Genomic DNA, 20888 nt, shown 5'->3' on the forward strand with positions numbered 1-20888 from the left:
TCTGATTGCTTCCATGGGACGGCGATGCCAGTAAGTTTTGGACTCTAATGGTGGCTATACAAGATATTGAAAGTCTGTGCCATATGGAACCTGGATCAATGACAATGAAGTGTGCCAATTTTGAATCGTCGCTTACCATCTGTTGATAGTGTTATCATATATAATTTATTTATCTGCAAAGTATTAATGGACAGATGTTTTTCAGTCAGTTTGTGAAATGAAATATTAAGACATTTTATTGCCTGAGTGAGTCGAATATTACACAATAACTAGCATATTCAGGCCTACAAACGAACAGGCTTGTGGCAACAAGGAACTAGTGTTGTCTGTTTCGTATCAAAGAACTTCCCAACGAAAACGTAGAGGAACAAGTATGATTCTGTTCAATGCTTCATGAAATGAATGAAAGCACACTGCAAATATCGTAAAACAGCCTACCAAAGTTATATGCATACTCTTTTCATGATGTCAACGGTTCTTTAAAAAAATCCACTGAGTTAGATAACAATGAGCAAACAACGTACATGTATTGGTCAGACTCGTTGATTTGGTTGATGCATGTCATCGATCCCAATTGCGTGGATTGATGCTCATGATATCAGTCACTGGATTGACTGGTCCAGACTCGATTATTTACAGACCGCCGTGATATAGCTGGAATATTGCTGAGTGCGGCGTTAAACAACCAACCAACCTACCAACCAACATGTTTTCTTGGCTAATCCTTTGGGCAAAGCGTGCACTTAAATTTACCACCAAATATGGGCGTTGGTTGGTTGGTTTGTTTACCGCCGCACTCAGCAATATTTCAGCTATATGACGGCGGTCTGTAAATAATCGAGTCTGGACCAGACAATCCAGTGATTAATATCATGAGCAACGATCCACGCAATTGGGATCGATGACATGCATCAACCAAGTCAGCGAGCCTGACCACCCGATCCCGTTTGTCACCTTTTACGACAAGCATAGTCGCCTTTTACGGCAAGCATGGGTTGCTGAAGGCCTATTCTACCCCGGAATCTTCACGGGTCAGATATGGGCGTATTCCATCTGCTTGAGTAAACTTACATTTATAAACACTTACTTTTGACAAATCCACTGTGCAAGATCAGTCAACGTAGTGTCTTTTAACTCAACTGGTCGTTCCTGTGCTGTAACGTGCATATTACATAACACACATTTCACTCCACTGCATCCCTGGATTTAGACTGAATACTTACCCCAGACCCAAGAATGGGAACCTTTGTCAGTTAATCTGTGGTGCTATCACTAATTATACCTGTAATAAATCCATTAACTGAGCATCAAGCGAATGACGAGAAATACACAGGTGCAGGGTTGGTTATGGACAGGGAACGCCTAGTCTGAATTTCAGATAGTCCCGGGAAGGCCGAACTCACGAATCGAGAGATTCTGCTGCTGGTACCGAGAACGCCAAATCTGAATTTCAGATAGTCCCGGGAAGGCCGAACTCATGAATCGAGAGATTCTGCTGCTGGTACCGAGAACGCCAAATCTGAGTTTCAGATAGTCCCGGGAAGGCCGAACTCATGAATCGAGAGATTCTACTGCTGGTACCGAGAACGCCAAATCTGAATTTCAGATAGTCCGGGAAAGCCGAACTCATAAATCCAGAGATTCTGCTGCTGGTACCGAGAACGCCAAATCTGAATTTCAGATAGTCCCGGGAAGGCCGAACTCATGAATCGAGAGATTCTGCTGCTGGTACCGAGAACGCCAAATCTGAGTTTCAGATAGTCCCGGGAAGGCCGAACTCATGAATCGAGAGATTCTGCTGCTGGTACAGGGGACGCCAAATCGACAGATGACCTGTAAGTGCGGTGAACCGTGAATGCGTACCGTTTTATGATATATATTCTTTCCTGTAATGGCACACTTTCTATCTCGGTACTCCTTTGTTCTCGTATTATTTGCCCGGTACCGGGAGCGCCAAATCCCGTGTCTGTAAACCGTGTCTGAGTCCTTACTGGTCCCGGGAACGCCAAGAGGATTGTCCCTCCTAAATATCGAACTTTGCACTCCCTGGCTGACACCTTAGTGTTGGTTATACCAGGAAACATGGGTGACAACAAGGGAGTAGCAATCGTACTATCAACGCAATCCGAAATCCGAAAATCATTTCACTGCATGCAGGGATACCTTTTTTAATGAGTGAGTGAGTTTGGTTTAACGCCGCTTTTAACAGTATTCCAGTTATATCACGGCCTTTTTTAATGAAACTATTACCATCATGGGTATTTCCAAATAACGACATCCGATGAGCTTCCACCATTCTTATGTCTCTTTGTTGAGGTTGAAGAAATGTATTATCATGTAATTAATGTAATTTGTAATATCGAGATCGTCATGGACCACGGGTAACCAATCAGTGTTCAGAAATGCGTAAAGCACTCATGTTCATTAAGACGAGCCGTTTTACCCCAACATTTCACACAAATGAACTTAATAGGGCACACATGTAACTTATTTGGTTTTGAAGCATTTGCAGGATTTCAAATTAGGTTGTATTATTAGTGGGTCCACTTCTGAAGGAACATGTAGCGAAATGTATGTTACAGATTAAGGAAACGAAGATAATACTTGATATAAAGCAGCAAAATACAACAGGAGAATACTTTATGTATTTTCAAATACTATACAGTATATATTATATTTTAAGTAATTCCAATAACAGACACCATGTCACATGTTTTTAAGAATAGGATTTTCCCCGACAACTGACTGTTTTTCTTTCAAATATTTCAAACGGTAAAACCTCGAATTCAATGAAAATGAATTAGGTTCAGTCTAATCCTTACAATGGTTACTCCCCAAACCTGCAATTATTGGAGATCATATCCTCGGATTGTTTATGGCTACAACTATATATCCGACCTCTACATGATATTCCAAACTCCACAACAATTGTAACGTACAAAAAATTGCCTGATTTGTATATAAGGCCACCTTGGTTTCAAACAATGTTCTCAGCAGGTGAGGTGAGGTGAGGTGAGGTAAGGTGAAATGGGGTTTAACGTCGCGTCCAAGATTATTGCACTTACATAGCGACGTGCATGTACGTGTGTGTGTGTGTGTGTGTGTGTGTGGCTGCTTGTACTAGTCCGGACTGATGCCGATTAATTGTGCTAGCCCACTGAGATACCATGCCGCAGTTTAACATGAATACCCACAGTATACTGACTCCGAGCCAACCAGTCCTTGTTTTAGCCCCTTAATGCCGAGCGGAAGACAGGGTAACACCAAGTACCATCTTTAAACGTCTTTTGGTATGACGCGGCCGGGGATCGAACCCCGGATCTTCGGCTCTCCGGGCGGGCGCTCTACCACTAGACTGTTCTCAGCAGACACATTGCTAATCAAAACAAGAATATCTGAACAAGTTCTTTACTTGCATAAAATATAGGTTAACAAGTTGAAATAATGTTACTTCTTTCATTATACTTTCCGCTACGTTAAGAGATTTTGAATGGGAACAAATAATTTGATGTATAAAATGAAAGTGTCAAACTCATAAGACCACTAGATTTGGCCGGAAACATTTATCAGGGAGAAAATGCAGACTTAAAACAATCCTTTGAAATATACCTATACAGTTACCAACAAGTAACGAAGATTTCATATGCGCACGTGTGTGTGTGAGTTGGGTTTAACGCCGCTTTTAACACTATTCCAGTTATATCCCGGCGTGTCAGCTTAATGTTGGAGGAAAGCCCCAAGTGATGCAGGTTTCAGACGTTTATCACTTCGGTGAAACCCACGAGCACGGATATGGTGCTGACAAACCTAGAAACATAATCGGGGCGAACCGGGAATCGAACCCACAATCATAGGTCTCTGCACAGCGAGTCGCGGCGCCTTAGACGACTGGGCCACCCGTGCCCCCGAAGATATCATATGTAACTAACATATCAAACATCCATAAAGAACGAAGACATGTTTCATACTTATCTGTTTGACTTAGTATGTTATTTAAGCCTCATATCACTTCATTCTTGAGATTAAATGATCAAACATTATCATTGTCATCAGATCCTATTCCCAAATCGCTCCTTAATAATAGTTTTACATCACATTCAGTTGAAGGTAAAGTTGAGCTCAGGAGGAAAAGTCTAATGACTCCCATTCATTACATGTTTGTGGAAAGACAATTGTCTTCTTTAAAACATTATTAACTGAATAATAGTTTGTTTTTTCTATATGTCAGAAGTTTAGCAGAAAACATCTACATTATCCAACACGTACATAATTTTGAAATGGCTCCTTTTATGAAATGTACGTTACATGCGGTAACGTACATTTCCCCTTCTTTGTTCGACAAGATGTAGCGGTATCTCAACTTGACATATAAATGCAGCTATTTTTCATCTTTTTGAAACATATCCAATGGTTTTAACTCAAGATCACAAACAAATGTAATAACATGAACAAGAAACACACTATCTGCCATACATACCAATTATTGTCGGCGATAAACAGTCCGGAATGTTTTCGTGTCCAGCATTACCAATCTTGGATGCTTGCTTGCAGCCTCTGGAGGACTAAAGGTAGCACATGGTATCCTTAAAACAAAGCTAATTTTACGAAAATGGGTAGTTTCATATAAGTTGGTAACGAACATTTCAGTAACGTGCATTAAAAAACTATTGATAAGGTTTGACATTCATCTTTTTAAACAAGACCGTACAAACAGCTGTAGTTTGTAAAGATCCTGTCAGTGAATGTGATTTACTGATGTTTTCATGTTTAAGCTTGTGATTGGGTTTCTATAACGGTAACGTACATTTCACTTTAAAAATTACTATGCCATTTGTCCTCATCATGGCTATGAACGTGTATTAATGAGGACATCATTGTAAATTTTCTATTAAGTTGATTTTGGAGGTTATCTTGGTACTTTTGTCTTATTACTTGAAAACATTTGCTTCAAATAGTAGGTCCCCCCATGGGTTTTAATTTAGGTGACGGAAATTTCATTAATTTGTGGGACACATGACCAAACACATTTTGAAAACTTCAGATGACAATTGAAGAAATATTTAAATTGCGTCCCAGTCAGTCATTTCTTGAAAAAGCGCACTTTGCAATGTTTTTCATGACTGTAAGTTACATGTATATTCCTTTTCGGCGGAATAGGTTGTTTTCATATTATAAGTATAAGCCCACATGCAGCAATCCTCGTTAATTAATCATATTTTGTGATTCTATTTCAAGGATTAAAGAGGATTAAAGTTATAACACAACGTGTCAGCTTGATGTGGGAGGAAAGGCGTCAGTAATGATATTGAACGCGACGTTAAACAATTCACATTTCACATCACTTAAACAAACGAAAAAACAAAAAACAAAATAAACAAACATTAAGTCAGTGCTTAAATAAGATATTCAATTTTTATTTGTAATTCATGTTACCTATGTTTCAAGCAAATGAAAAATGGTTATAAATTCTGAGGTATAGTTTCATATAGGGTAACATTTTACTATAATCTACATGAATACTTTGTATTAGATATTGAAATTCTAAGTATAGTTTCATAGAATTACAATCAAACAGTAATTCTAAAAGTAGCAGTTTTAATTAGAATATACAGATTCATTTCGTTTGTCATGTGCAAGAGTTCACAAGAATGATAAAACTTACTATCACAAAAAAAACATACGGAGGCGAAATCGTCATCGTTGTTGCAGCAGCAAAAGGAAGCGCAAGAGAGCTACACGAATGAGACAAAAACAAATTTAGGTTAAATCAGACTTTGATCTGCGGATAATATAATGTGTGAGACTGGCGCCTTCAAAAGAAATGCCATGCCAGTAAATTTAATATCAGTAATATTCAAATCTAATTATCCAAGACAGCTCAACTTCATCGATTATCCAAAGTTTATGCACACTTCAACTTTATAATCAGGAAATTAGAACCGAATTTATGCCTTGATATTGCTTTTAGTTTCCTACGCCCATCCTAGATCTTTGAAACAAGTGACAATCTGACCAAATTATTACCGTAATTGTAGGTTTTCCTAATATCAGGTGAAGATGAAGAACGGAATCAACTCGGTGGTTCTGCGCGTGGAGAAGCCGTACGATTCCCTTATTGGCCGCGCAATCGCCGCGGGTTATACACTTAATTGTTCTCGAGGGACGATGCTTTTATAATAGACAAGTGTTTTCATATCTGCCGTCGTCATCTTCATCAAATCTTCTCTTCTGATGCCCGATTAGAAATGAAAGCCCTACAAAGAGACGATTTGATAGATTGATTTTTGAGCTAGTAGAATGTCCCTTGCTAGGGAGGGTAATTAACCACATTTAAGGCGTTTTTGGAAGTGAAGACTTGTAAATGACGTGGTGGATGTAGCGAACAGGAGATTAAACAGGAACTCGTCTCTTTATCAAAGTGTAATTGTTTTCAAACGATATATAAAGTCACAACGAATTCATGTTTAGATTAAATCTGCTAGTAAGCCAGTATGGCCTCAACACAATCTGGGGACCTGTCGCTTCCGACCATCGGTGAAAATATTCAGTCGGAATTAGATGACAACACGAAGAACTCAGATGAGGCGGAGGAACATCATGAAAGTTGTTTGAACAACGCCGAAAATGACCTTGGCGTTAATGTGGTACCAAACAGTCAAAGGGAGGCAACTCCTACAAGCATGTTAAAGTTTTCCATCTCAGCGCTGTTGGATCTACACGAAGGGCCAAATCGACCAGCTGTCGACACAAGTTCTACTTCAACAGCTGGTAAGACCACTGGTGACATTCAGTGAATTTCTTGTATTTTTAACTTCTAAAATTATAAATATTACAAATATATATTTAATAAGAAAGGGAGACGTGTATCGGGAATGCCAAATTGCTCAATATATGTCATTATGGCCGAAAGGTTATTGTGTTTTGCTGAGGCAAGATTAGATTTATGTAGTAATAGTGAGATATTGTTTAATTTTCGTGAAATAATAATAACTGCCTTCGATTTGATTTCAACTTATTTTATTGACAGTCAAATCAATTGGACAAAAGTTTATCGTTTTATAGGGTTTCTGGGGGCACAGGTGGCCCAGTCGTCTAAGGTGCCGCGATTCGCTGTGCAGAGTTGCGTCCCTTGGGCACGCCAGAAACCTATGATTGTGGGTTCGAATCTAGGGTTTCACCGAAGTGGTGAGACCTGCATCACTTCGGGCTTTCCTCCCACACTAAGCTGACACGCCGCGATATAACTGGAATACTGTTAAAAGCGAGGTTAAACCTAACCCACTAACTATAGGGTTTCTCTTCACGTACAATATGGCTACAAGCTATCATACATAACATGTTATTAAAGTAACAAGTAAAGGGTGTATATTGTACAAGAAATTTAAAATATGCTAGGCCTTAATACTTCCACACAAACTTTATAGACCTTTTTTTTTATAAATCTGTGTACATGATGAAATAGTTCCAATTACATTTACCGAAATTCAGAATAGTTTCCAAGTAAGGATTGTCCCCCATTAGCTTTAATGTTTTTCATGATGTCATTTTTTTCTGTGTATTGTGTACCTTTAGATTGTCAGCACAATTAAACGAGTTCGTAAACAAACAACGAGTGCTGTATCCTTGCTAGTTGTACCGACTCTGGTCTCAGTTAAGGATTATTAACTGTACATTCGTTTGAAACAATGTACGGGCCAGCGAAGCTTGCCAGTACTTGTATAATTATTCGTGACGTTGGCCTGTAACACGTGCGTTATCTGACTTAAAATACAGCTTCAAAAATAACAAAATACTGCGTAAATAAATTTAAATTATAGTCTTAAAATTAATCAATAAATTTTTGCAAAATAAATATGTTGCACGGGAATTTCATGCAGTACTTTTGTAATACATTCTTTAACTTTGTGCTTTATTCGAACTAGCCTGTATATTCATACTTCACGTGCGTTTTGTGCGATTAGATCGGCACAAACATCTGTGATGCTCGTGCTTTGAATTAATGCACGAGCATAAAGTTTTCACTGCGTAGAGTAAGTAAACTGGCATGTCGTTACAGATAATCTACAGTTGAAACAGTAGTGACGTGTAATAGCATATTTCCATGCAGCATATTAGTGTTTTAATTTGTTTTTTAATTTATTGATACTTTTTAGTTTTTTTGCTGTATTTTAAATCTGATTACGCAGTATTTTAAGTCAGATAACGCAGCGTAAATGCGCATTCGTTACAAGTAATGATACTTTGCTGGTTCGAACATTATTTGTAACGAATGTCCAGTTGGGCGTGCGTTAATCTTAACATTGCAAACGTGCATCATTTCATATAGTTAAGTCACTTTGTTTCATTAAGGGTTAACTGTACCTGCTGATCTGGGTTAGAATAGGTCTTCAGCAACCCATGCTTGCCGTAAAAGGTGACTATGCTTGTCTTTAGAGGCGAGAAACGGGATCGGGTGACCAGGCTCGCTGACTTGGTTGATGCATGTCATCGTATCCCAAATGCTCATGATGTCAATCCCTGGACTATCTGGTCCAGATTCGATTATTTACAGACCGCCGTCATATAGCTGGAAATATACCATTAACAAATACTCTAGTGGTTTGAGAGGATGTAAAAGTATTGACATCTTTTTAGGATAATGTGTAATTACTGGTTCACTCAAGTAATATACGCATGTTGAATCAGGGAGGTGAGGTGAAATGTTTAACGTCGCGTCTAAGATTATTGCAGTTATATAGCGACGTGCATGTACGCATGTGTGTGTGTGTCTGCTTGTACTAGTCCGGACTGATGACGATATATAGTGCTAGCTCACTGAGATACCATGCCGCAGTTTAACATGAATACCCGACTCAGACACAGTATACTGACTCCTTGTTTTAGCCCCCTTTAATTCCGAGCACCAGACAACAACAATCTTTTAACGTCTTTTGGTATGACGCGGCCGGGGATCGAACCCCGGACCTTCCGCTCTCCGGGCGGACGCTCTACAACTAGACCACGGAGGCGGTCTTGAATCAAGGAATATGTATTATCTGGGATTATGTATGAAAATGGGATATGTATAGTGTCTCTTTATTTGAAGTGTGGACAGACGGAAACAAAATTATATACGTCTTCGACAACTGTTCGGCCACACTGTCTACACGATAATAGACGCTTAGCTGCATTTTCAATACCATAACGTTGTTCATCTACATTTAAGCCATAGGAAAGAGAGCGAAATCTTTCCAATATTTGTATTAAGTCAATTGTTTTTGAGTCACAGATGTCTGATATCATTCTGGAACTGACTCACACAAGGGGATTTGCTGTCCAGAGTTGCGTCCCTTCAGGGTGCCAGAAAACTAAACTACCGGGCAAAAGAAAGTTTCCACCGACTTCACTTGACCAAACACCAAAAACGAAGGCATACGCGAGATTTATGATGATTAATTTATAAACAGCTATCATTTTCAATGAATTAGAATGAAAATGCATTGTAATGCCGATATTGCATTCTCCGCAATACACAAAGAAAGAGTCAAGGGGTCCAAATTAAAAAAATACACAAATCAGAGTTCATTGAAAAAGTGCACGAAGAGTCCATTAATGACACAGTAGTCAGGTAACACGTCATCAGTAGAGAGTGTGACCACCCTGGGCATCCATGCACGCCAACACACGCCTCCTCATTGACGTCGTCAGTCGGCGGATAACGTCAACAGGAATCCTGTTCCATAAGTTCAATAGAGTCTGTTCAAGTTCCTGTCGGTTCGCTGGAGGCGGTACATGTTGTCTCAGCTGCCGATCAAGATGATCCCAGAGATGTTCATTGGGATTCATGTCTAGAGAACATGGTGGCCAGGGCAATACGTTGACGTTAACGTTGTTTCAAGTAGTTTGAACAATTCGGGCGGTGTGAGGCCTTGCGTTGTCTTGTTGCAAAATTAATCCTCTTGGCTCATGTTCAATAAAGGGCACCACAATAGGTCTCAACACTTCATCCCTGTATCGCTGAGCATTCAGGTTTCCTCGGATGATAACCAGCCGTGTTGTAATCTGGCCACAAATGCCACCCCATACCATGACGCCTCCACCTCCGAACGGGTGAACTTCTCTAATGCAGTTTGGCGCCTGTCACTCTCCCATTCGTCGAAAAACTCGAACTCTGCCATCGTTCCTGAACAGACAGAACCGACTTTCATCTGTAAAGAGCACTCTCGCCCAGTCACGTCGCTGCCACCGACGTACAGTTCGTGCCCATTGCAGTCTGCGTTGACGGTGTAGACGGGTCAAGGCCATTCCACGGAAGGGTCGGTAGGCTCGTATACCACCCGTACGAAGTCGTCGAAGGACTGTTCGTCTGCTGATGGCATGCCCTAGTGCTGTTGCCGCCGTTGACGTCGCCGTCACACATCTGTTTCGGAGGTGAATCTGCCGGATGTAGCGGTCTCCCGCCGGTGTTGTCACTCTCGGTCTTCCCGATCTTGACTGGTCTTGAGTCTGTCCTGTCTGTTGGTAGCGGATTATCAACTTGCTGATGGTGGTCTGGGAGCAGTTGAAGGTTCTGGCTATCTGACGTTGAGTAGCCCCCATATTTGCCATACCGATCGCTCTGTCTCGTTGCGCTTGTGTAGGTCTGGGCATATTCTTGGTGTTTTTTTGCCTACTGAATGCCTGCTCTGTCCAACGTCAGTATTTATGCCACAATCACGCACGTGCATTTGGACCAATGTCTCAAAATCACGTTTTGCACGTTTTCAACAATGCATGATTTGGAAAGCTGCGTTCGAAAATCTGCGTTGTGGTTGTGGTCATGTTGCATTTGGGCAAATGTTTTCTGCAGGGGTTCAAACCTGTACCAGCTTTTTTGCTTTTTATACAACTATTTTTAAAGTGAAAACTTTCTTTTGCCCGGTAGTTTATGATCGTGGGTTCGAATCTGAGATTCGCCGTTATTCTTGGTTTGTCGTGGATATGCATTATAAGAGTATATATGTCTAAGGAATTCCTCACTTTGTGCTTCCCCCCCCCACCCCAAAAAAAAAAAATAAAATAAAATAAAATAAATAAATTATAAAATATATAAAAATACCAACAAAACGTCGTGCAGAAGTTCTTGAGATAATTATTGGAAGTATTTAAAATACAAAATATATTTTTTTGAATACCAACAAAACGTGTAGAAATTCTTGAGATATTTATTGGAAGTATTTACATGATTAGTATGTAACACGTTATGTTTTCGAAATTTCCACGTTAATGAGTTCAACAGAATCGGAATTGTTTTGTTTATTAAAATCGTTTTTTCCTGTTGTACAAGTCTTGGGGTATGTCGATTGAAAAGACATTAGGTGCATTCCTCTTGGTTCACTGACTTGGTCATGGTTATATACGGTGTCCTTTGTATTTGAATATGAAATACAACGCAATGGAAAGTAGACTGACGTTTACATGTACAATGTCTATTCGTTGACATCACTTCGGGCTTTCCTCCACCATTAAGCTGACACGCCGTGATATAACTAGATATAACTACTGTTACATGCGGTGTCACTCACTCACTCACTGGTTTTACATCAGTAGTAAACTTCTACAGTCAGTGCCGCTTGGGCTATCCTTCGCTGTGCAGAGTTACCTCCCGTAGGTGTACCAGAAATCAATGATCGTGGTGTCGAATCCCGGTTCGCCCTGATTGTGTTCTAGGTTTGTTACCACCGTGCTCGCGGGCTTCACGAAAGTGGTAAACGTCTGAGACCTGCATCACTTCTGGCTTTCTTCCCACATCAAGCTTACACGTCGTGATATCACTGGAATAATGTTCAAAGCGGCGTTAAACACTCACTCACTCACTATTACATTGGTAATAAACTTCTAACTCACTCGCTCATTCTTCAGAAACCACCTGCCCTGCCCTACCTATCAACAAGGAGCGCTACAGTGACAAGATCTGCGGGAAGGGAAAACGAAACAGGACGACGTTTTCCACGCGGCAGCTGCAGGAGTTGGAGAGGGCGTTCAGGAAGACGCACTACCCTGACATCTTCACCAGGGAGAAGCTGGCCTCTCGCATCAAGTTACCCGAGTCCCGAATACAGGTAGGAACATATCACCGCAGTGAACTCTTCTAGTCTTGAAGTCTGGTCGGAGGGTCCATTCGAAAACCCACCCCCACGAACACATCCCTCCCTACTCCACCCGAATCAAGAAAACTGGCATTGATTTACCCTCTGCAATGTAAACGTTTACCTCCGAATCGAAATGCCCGAATTTAGATTAGTAATGTGGGTGTACGGGCGTATCGAAATTCTCTAATCTACAATACGAATGAGTGTTAATCTGCTTATGGAAATTCCCTAATCTACATTACTGAGTAGGTTTACCTGCATCTCCCGGAGGTAAGGGAGTTAACTGACTTTGAAATTCCAGTTTCCACCCTTGCCGAACTAGGCTGGAATTCCTGGGCTCGATCGTAGCGCCACCAGTGGCTATTACGAGTTATGTCCCTTCTAAGTCTCTCCTATGGACCAATCAGATTCCTCCTTTGGTATCACTATAAACAAAACGGCGGCGCCAAGTCAAGACGATCTGATCGATAATCAAGATCTATATTGTGATAAAACGGGTCTTACATTGTGAAGTGCGTCAAATCACGTGCGCACCTTGATTAAAAACATGAAAAGATTTAGAAAATAACTGTTGACAACGAGTTGGCGGTGCACATGTTTTGCAAATCCTGCAATCGACCGAAATCTGCATGACAGTTTACGAATCGGATTTCGATTTCGTTGCGCGATTTTGATTGGACTATATGCATAAACTCGCTAGTCCAGCCAAAATATAACTCCATAATACCAGCCTAGTTCGGCAAGGGTGGAAACTGGACTTGTATAGTCAGTTAACTCTGTGCTTGGGGAAGATCGAAATTCCCTAACTTACAATACTAATTTGCATTACTGATGTTTTCCTGCTCATCAAAGTGCCTGAATCAAGAAAAATAACGTGTGTTTGACAACGAAAACTAAATGGTCGGCACCTTATAACGTCGGCTGAGTTATATATGTCAAGAGTAACACGAGAGGCCTGGGCCCACTTGCACAAAACGATCTTAGCGCTAAGACTGGTGTAAGCATATGTTAAAGTATGGGAGTTAAGATCATCTTAGCACTAAGATCGCTTTGTGCAAGCGGGCCCTGATCCCATTGCCCCAACAGAAGCTACGATCGCTGCGGTCTATTCAGCAACCTATAGCCGTTTTAAATCAGAGTTATTAAGAAATATTTGATACTCTTTCAGGTTTGGTTTCAAAATCGTCGTGCGAAGTGGAGAAAGAAAGAAAAACAGTGCCAAACGCTGTCTCTAGCCGGTTATGGAGTTACCTGCCCTTTGTCTTGGCCGACCCAGTCACAGGCTGCCGCTATACACCTGGTAAGAACTGTCAGCAACCTTGAGCTTCATGCAACCAAGTTATGGATGAGGCCATTTGTAAAATGATCTGTAACGGCGCCGGGTAGTTGTAGAGTGGCTGTTAAATGTGGGAGGAAAGCCCGAAGTGATGCATGTCGTAGACATTTCCTTTATGGTGAAACACACCATGGTATGTTGCCGACAACAAAGAAGGACTATACTCGGTGTGAATCTTGAATTCGAACTCACTATTACCAGATCAAGGGATCTAAGGGATCTAGGTTGTCAAACCCGACTCAGGAGAGTCGGTCGAATCAGAATCCAATGATCGTGGGTTCGAATCCCAGATTGGCATTGATTTTGATTAATGGTTTGTCAGTACTACATCCATGTTTGGTGGTTTCCTCGAAATTGTGATGGTGATGGTGATGGTGATGATGTCTGGGATCAGTGTCATTTCGGGCTGTTATCTTTCACTGTAACACTGGTTAAAGCGGCGTAAAACTCAATTCTATCATAAAACCGAAGAATGCTTCATTGGATCTTATTGGTCCCAAAAAGAATACAATCCGGTTTCAAATGCCATTAGATACCTCAAAATTGACAAGCATTTTCACAAAGACATCAGAAATTCGCATCAATATCTCGATAGTCTATACATATCAATGCATACATAACAATGGCTGTCGATAACCCACTCACGAAACAGGCAATTTGTCATAACAGCTTATCAAACATGATGAAATCATTTCAGAACATTCTCAGTGAAGTACAACATACATTAACCACTATGTCAGGGCCACAGCAGTCACATTTCTTTCATATTACTGGCGTCGAAAAGCTGTGAGGTGAAAAACATCACCGGTTATAAAAACAAGAAGTCTCTCATATCGCCAATGGCGGTATTCGGCCATTCTTCAGAGTGGCCCCGCTGGCAATAACGTTGCACCAGTTGACTGCCGCCATAGCTTCATCAGGATCATGTTAAACATAATTTCAGATAGAAGGTTTTTATTTAACTCATTCAGTTTGTAAAAAGCACTGTCACCTATTTTCAAGGTCAAGGTCGGGGTGAAGAGATATATAGTCCTTATGTATTACTGTTGTAGGGAGTTATTTCAAACCAACTGATACAAACGTTCAAAATCCAAATAAGAGGTATCTACTCTACTCCAAATTTCAAAACACATTCATTGATCTCCACACTAACCCACTAAGCACCTCTCGGTTGTGTCAAGAATTTTAATTTTGTAAAATGGTTTATCATTTTGTAAAGCCATCACCATTTTTTAAAGGTATTTTGTCATTAAACTAAACATTTATCCGTGATATAAGCTTGTGACATAAAATTTTGCATGTTGTGCCCCAATGATATAAATATGCAAATTAGATGACCGGAAATGACTCTTTTTCCACCGGTGCGCTTGATGTTTACATACAACATTCATTCGATGGTAGAGACAATATTTCAAAGATCAAAAGCAATCTCCGAGAATTTAGAAGCCTCGACGGTGATCAGCTGAGTAGAAATTTCACCTGACGCGACCTTCTAGGAAGTGTCGTCAGATCTTTCTGATTTTAACGAGATTAGATCAAAGCGAGAGTGCTAAAGTATTCACTAATATCAGTGTCGTCGAATAAATGACTATTAAAGGTTATTTGATGTTATCGAACTTGAGGTTGTCTCTGTGACAGTCACATTTTCATAATATAAACGTAGTATGACCAACTTCACTGTTGACGTTCCTTGTAAATATGTGTATAGCACAAACGTTTGACAAATTAAAGACTCGGCTGAGATTCCCCATGTTTAAAACAATCACGAAGAAACCTGAATAAATCCATTCACTAGTAATTAGTTATTAATTTTCAGTTATTAATAAATATTTTCCATTGGCTATGTAACCCGTGAATAGGTCTTCGGGATAGAAAAGGTCTTCAGCAACACATGCTTGACGTAAAAGGCGACTAACGGGATCGGGTGGTCAGGCTTGCTGACTTGTTTGATGTATGTCATCGTATCCCAGTTGCGTGGATCGATGCTCATGACATCAATCACTGGATTGTCTGGTCCAGATTCGATTATTTACAGACCGCCGCCATACAGCTGGAATATTGCTGAGTGCGGCGTTAAACAACCAACCAATCAACTATATAAAAAATAGGGAATTCAGGAATGTTGAAAATACAACAACAAAAACAACAGATGTTTAAACATGAGTATCTAAGAAATGACAATATGTTTTGCGTTAATGGACGATCAAATCGCCTTGAATCACTTGAAATTTATTAATTTTATGTAGATTTGTACAATTGTAAAACATTACACATCCTCAACTCATTTCAAGTGTTTAAGTCACGTACATGTTATCTGTTATGCTGTTGTTTGGTGTTTAACGGATCTTGTAATCAACAGTACAACTGTTATCACCCCTATCATCTGAGAGATCCGGGGTTCGATCCGCGTCTAACCAAAAATACGGTAAAAGATGGTACTTGTCATCCTGTCTGGCACTCAGCATTAAAGGGATAAAACAAGGACTGGTCGGCTCGGAGTCAATATACTGTGTCTGAGGGGGGTAGCGATATGAAACTGCAGTAAGGTATCTAAGTGGGAAAGCACTGCAAAATCGGTCTGGACGAGTATATGCACACACACACGCACGCACGCACGCACGCACGCACGCACGCACGCACACACACACACACACACACACACGCATACACCTATCTACCTATATAACTACAGCAATACTGACCGCGACGTTAAACCCATTTCACCTCACCTATCATCTATTGTAGTTCAACACGCTCTGCGTCAAAGTGAACGCCTGTTGATGGAAGCGCACTGTAAAGTATAGACTGGTTGCCGTGGCGTGGACATCACAACCCTCGGCCTTTAAATCATTGACAATTCATGTAACCTAAGGTCGCTGAAACTGTTGCCTTGTCTTGTCGCAAAGTCGAGTTGCAAAAGGGAGTATGTGGGTCAAGGTACATTCACGCCAAATTTACGCGCATTTGACAAATGTAGACGGGGCGTAATCTCACTCAGAATAGAGACTTGACGCTATGAGAATATCCCGGCAGATCACATCTACTGTTTTGATTGTGTTAATTGTGTAGACGATGAGTGTGTGAGTGAGCTGGGTTTAACGCCGCTTTTAACAGTATTCCAGTTATATCACGGCGTGTCAGCTTAATGTGGGAGGAAAGCCCGAAGTGATGCAGGTCTCAGACCACTTCGGTGAAACCCACGAGCACGGGTATGGTGCTGACAAACCTAGAAACATAATCGGGGCGAACCGGGATTCGAACCCACAACCATAGGCTCCTGGCGTGCCCAAGGGACGCAACTCTGCACAGCGAATCGCGGCGCCTTAGACGACTGGGCCACCCGTGCCCCCGTGTAGACGATGAGGCACATGTGTCATTCAGCTGTCCTTTATGAACGGTTTTACGTGAAGATATTTTAAGGAAGTGTTATGACATATGGCCTGGTTTTAAGTCAACACCTTGCCATACTGGCCCGTGAAGACGCCAGGGTAGAATAGGTCTTCAGCAACCCATACTTGCCGTAAAGGGTGACTCTGCTTGTCGTAAAAGGCGACTAACGGGATCGGATGGTCTGGCTCGCTGACTTGGTTGATACATGTCATCGATCCCAATTGCGTGGATCGATGCTCATGATTTTAATCACTGGATTGTCTGGTCCAGACTCGATTTCTTACAGACCGCCGTCATGTAGCTGGAATATTGCTGAGTGCGGCGTTAAACAACAGACCAACCAACCAACCAACCTTGCCTTACTTTCATCGAATGATATTTTTCTGTAGCCAAAACCTGTTCCAGCCTTTTACAGCATAGGCACCTTTAAATGCGCAGATAAGTTTTATTATTGGATATAAATCTTAACACGACACAACTGATTATGTCTTTTAGTTATGTATTATTTTATGACTATGTTTTGTTTTATCATCTTTCATAAAACGCGAGACGATGGGTCGCAATTAAGATTTATTGGATTGTGTGTATAATATAGCTCTATGTTATTACGATTGAGATGTAAATAAACTATTCTATTTGTCCGTCTGTCGCGTGAATGTGGTGACATTTCGTTTAGCACGGGAGCCGGGGGGTAGCCTAGTGGTTAAAGCGATCGCTCGTCACGCCGACGACCCGGGTTCGATTCCCGACATGGGTAAAATGTGTGAAGCCCATTTCTGGTGTCTCCCGCCGTGATATTGTTGGAATATTGCCAGAAGCGGCGTAAAACCATACTCAGTGTGAGAAGCCTAGCATCCGCAGCTCCCGTCATCCTCAGCCATGTTTCGAACGCTACAGGTAAACACAGAAGCGTTTAACTGGTACGAGAGTCTAGTTCTAAACTCGTGGACGGAATGCGTGCTGTGGCCGAGTTCGCTGAAGAATGAGGAGTTGGTTGGAATATACGGAGATCAATAATCATGCACGTGTACACATGACATCCTCAGATTTGACAGACCGCCTCCGTGGTCTAGTGGTAGAGCGTCCGCCCGGAGAGCGGAGGGTCCGGAGTTCGATCCCCGACCGCGTCATACCAAAAGACGGTACTTGTTGTTACCCAGTCTGGCACTCGGCATTAAGGGGCTAAAACAAGGACTGGTCGGCGCGGAGTCAGTATGCTGTGTCTGAGTGGGGTATTCATGTTAAACTGCGGCGTGGTATCCCAGTGAGCTAGCATTATCAATCGGCATCAGTTCGGACTAGTACAAGCAACCACACACACACACACGTACATGCACGTACGCGACGTTAAACCCCATTTCACCTCACCTGAGATTTGACAAAACAAAACATCCTACCCGGGCATGCTTGATGTCTTGAGTGAGTGAGTTGGGTGAAATGTCTTGTACATAAAAAAAATACTTGTAGGTTAAGAAGCTTTGATCGAAAAATACATCTCTGTCAAAAATATTCAATGAACGGTCCCCTATCAAAAATCGTTCGGTTTTCAAGATGGACACAGTTAAAATGTAATTATTTTACTGTGATGACAATCTTCTCAAATTCTTCAAAATCACAGACGACATAATACTTTCGCGAAACTTAATGTAGCTCGATCGGAGAAGTAAATCCCATTTCAACATTGGGTGGGACGTAATGAAGGCGTGTACCAATCCTTGTAAGATGTTCCAGCAATGTCAGACCAGACACACCAACAATGGGCTTAACATAAGGCATTCATATAGAGCAATGAACCAACTTCTTCAAGAACCTCAGTACACCTACTGAAAATGTCTGCAGGTTGTCAGGTGACAAATTATATGAAATTCCAGTCAAAATGCCTCGCAGGCTATTTTTTTAGAGAAGATGTAGATAAAAAACAAAGGTGAATGTCACACAAATAAGGTCAAGGTCATGACTTACATATCCGAGCACGGATGAAAGTGACAAATATAAATTGAAATAAAAGTCTGTAAAGTGGTTAAATTGTGTAAAAGCCTGTCAGCGACATTTATCTAGGATTCGTCGCTTTGTCGATTTCACAAACATCTCACGTGACCATCTCGCGAGATCCGACATCACTTAACTGGTTTCAGCCGTTTTAGCATCCTAATGATACATTTCATGGCATGTTTGTTTTATCGAGGGAACACGAGTCTTTATTAGAGACGATTTCATGTGGTGTATTCATTTGTCCATTTCCCTGTTCCTGCAACAAAGGCTTCTCGACGACATTTTACGCACTTCCCGACCAATAATGACCACTTATGGGGTTAATATGAGCTTGTATTTCTTTATTGTAAATGTCATGCTAGTCCAATACCATATATTATGCCAGGTTATAGTGTATAGGATTTCGAGATATAATCTGAGGCGGACTGAACCAGCGATTCTTTGAACAAAGGTACTTTATAATCACACGCCTATTCTGATTCACGCATACCACTGGTCGATAAAAGACTGCCTGTTATACATCCAACAGTTCAATTAATTTACAATTCAAGAAGGTAAGAATCTATGGTAAACGAGGGAAATATTGCCGTCATTGAAAATAAGTTCAGCGACAAAAGAGGAAGGTCATTTATAATGTTTATTTGTTGAATTGCGGGGCATGAAGGAGATATTTTCTGTCAAAACAAATATTTAATTCCGCTAATCGCTCACCGACAACTCCACGATATACTCCTCATACCCTGCGGTCTGCTACGGTTGCGAGATATAGTCCAGTGATTCTATTCTTCAGCCAGTTGCCTTGTTAGTATTAATAATAATGACGACGTCACGCTATTGATTATGAGCCAGGAATTACTGAGAAACTATGTATCAACAATAACATGGTTTTAGTGGGAGAAATCACTTGTATCTTTTGATTTCTCCATTGCAGAATGCTCCGCGAAGCCACTGTTTGGTAGGTGTTGGTGCGGCCTCCGACTATGCCCTGGTTCCGTTATGTCGATGTAGCTGCGATACCTTTGTGGTGTCTTGAACATTGTTCATAAATGTTGTGACCAACTGAGTTTAAAACTAATATTTATCAAACCTTGAATACATGATATGCTAGAAATGTCCGTTACCGATTGTGGGCTGTTCGTAGCCGAAAGTCGCAATGTCCGTGGCCTAGGTAGTCTGTCCTTAGCCTATGGTAGTCTGTCCTTAACCTATGGTAGTCTGTCCTTAGCCTATGTTAGTCTGTCCTTAGCCTAGGTAGTCTGTCCTTAGCCTGTGGTAGTCTGTCCCTAGCCTATGGTAGTCTGTCCTTAGCCTGTGGTAGTCTGTCCCTAGCCTATGGTAGTCTGTCCTTAGCCTATGGTAGTCTGTCCCTAGCCTGTGGTAGTCTGTCCCTAGCCTGTGGTAGTCTGTCCCTAGCCTGTGGTAGTCTGTCCGTAGCCTATGGTAGTCTGTCCCTAGCCTGTGGTAGTCTGTCCCTAGCCTGTGGTAGTCTGTCCCTAGCCTGTGGTAGTCTGTCCCTAGCCTGTGGTAGTCTGTCCGTAGCCTATGGTAGTCTGTCCCTAGCCTATGGTAGTCTGTCCCTAGCCTGTGGTAGTCTGTCCCTAGCCTGTGGTAGTCTGTCCCTAGCCTGTGGTAGTCTGTCCGTAGCCTATGGTAGTCTGTCCCTAGCCTGTGGTAGTCTGTCCGTAGCCTAGGTAGTCTGTCCTTAGATATGCTGTACATAACCGATAGAAAAATGAACGTAACCGATGGTAGAATGTACGTAAATGATAGTATGCTGTACGTAACCGATGGTAGAATGTACGTAAATGATAGTATGCTGTACGTAACCGATGGTAGAATGTACGTAGTATGTATGCATAATGTTCGTAACAAATGGTAAAATACACGTAACCGATGGTAGAATATACGGAACCGATGGTAGAATGTACTGAACCGATGGTATATTGTTCGCAACAAATGGTAGAATGTACGTAAATGATAGAATGCTGTACGTAACCGATGGTAGACTGTACGTAACCGATTGAAGAATGAACGTAACCGATGGTAGAATGTACGTAAAT

General features: G+C 41.3%; 2 protein-coding genes across 2 annotated transcripts in view; one reads left to right on the forward strand and one right to left on the reverse strand.

Annotated features, from left to right (window-relative positions):
• Window positions 1-10119: 10119 nt before the first annotated feature.
• On the reverse strand, window positions 10120-10578 carry LOC139461645 (uncharacterized). The gene has a single exon (XM_071243109.1). It carries the CDS (start codon window positions 10576-10578, stop codon window positions 10120-10122), a length of 459 nt encoding a protein of 152 aa, XP_071099210.1.
• Window positions 10579-11413: 835 nt separating this feature from the next.
• Window positions 11414-20888, forward strand: part of LOC139461646 (retinal homeobox protein Rx-B-like) — a 35366-nt gene continuing 25891 nt past the window's right edge. The window contains exons 1-3 of the mRNA XM_071243110.1: window positions 11414-11420; window positions 11881-12080; window positions 13279-13410. Coding sequence (XP_071099211.1) covers window positions 11414-11420; window positions 11881-12080; window positions 13279-13410 — 339 coding nt within the window. The remainder of the gene's footprint in view (window positions 11421-11880; window positions 12081-13278; window positions 13411-20888) is intronic.

Source organism: Haliotis cracherodii, unplaced genomic scaffold, assembly GCF_022045235.1.
Source record: "Haliotis cracherodii isolate W230 unplaced genomic scaffold, xgHalCrac1.p SCAF_15, whole genome shotgun sequence".
Taxonomy (NCBI): domain Eukaryota; kingdom Metazoa; phylum Mollusca; class Gastropoda; order Lepetellida; family Haliotidae; genus Haliotis; species Haliotis cracherodii.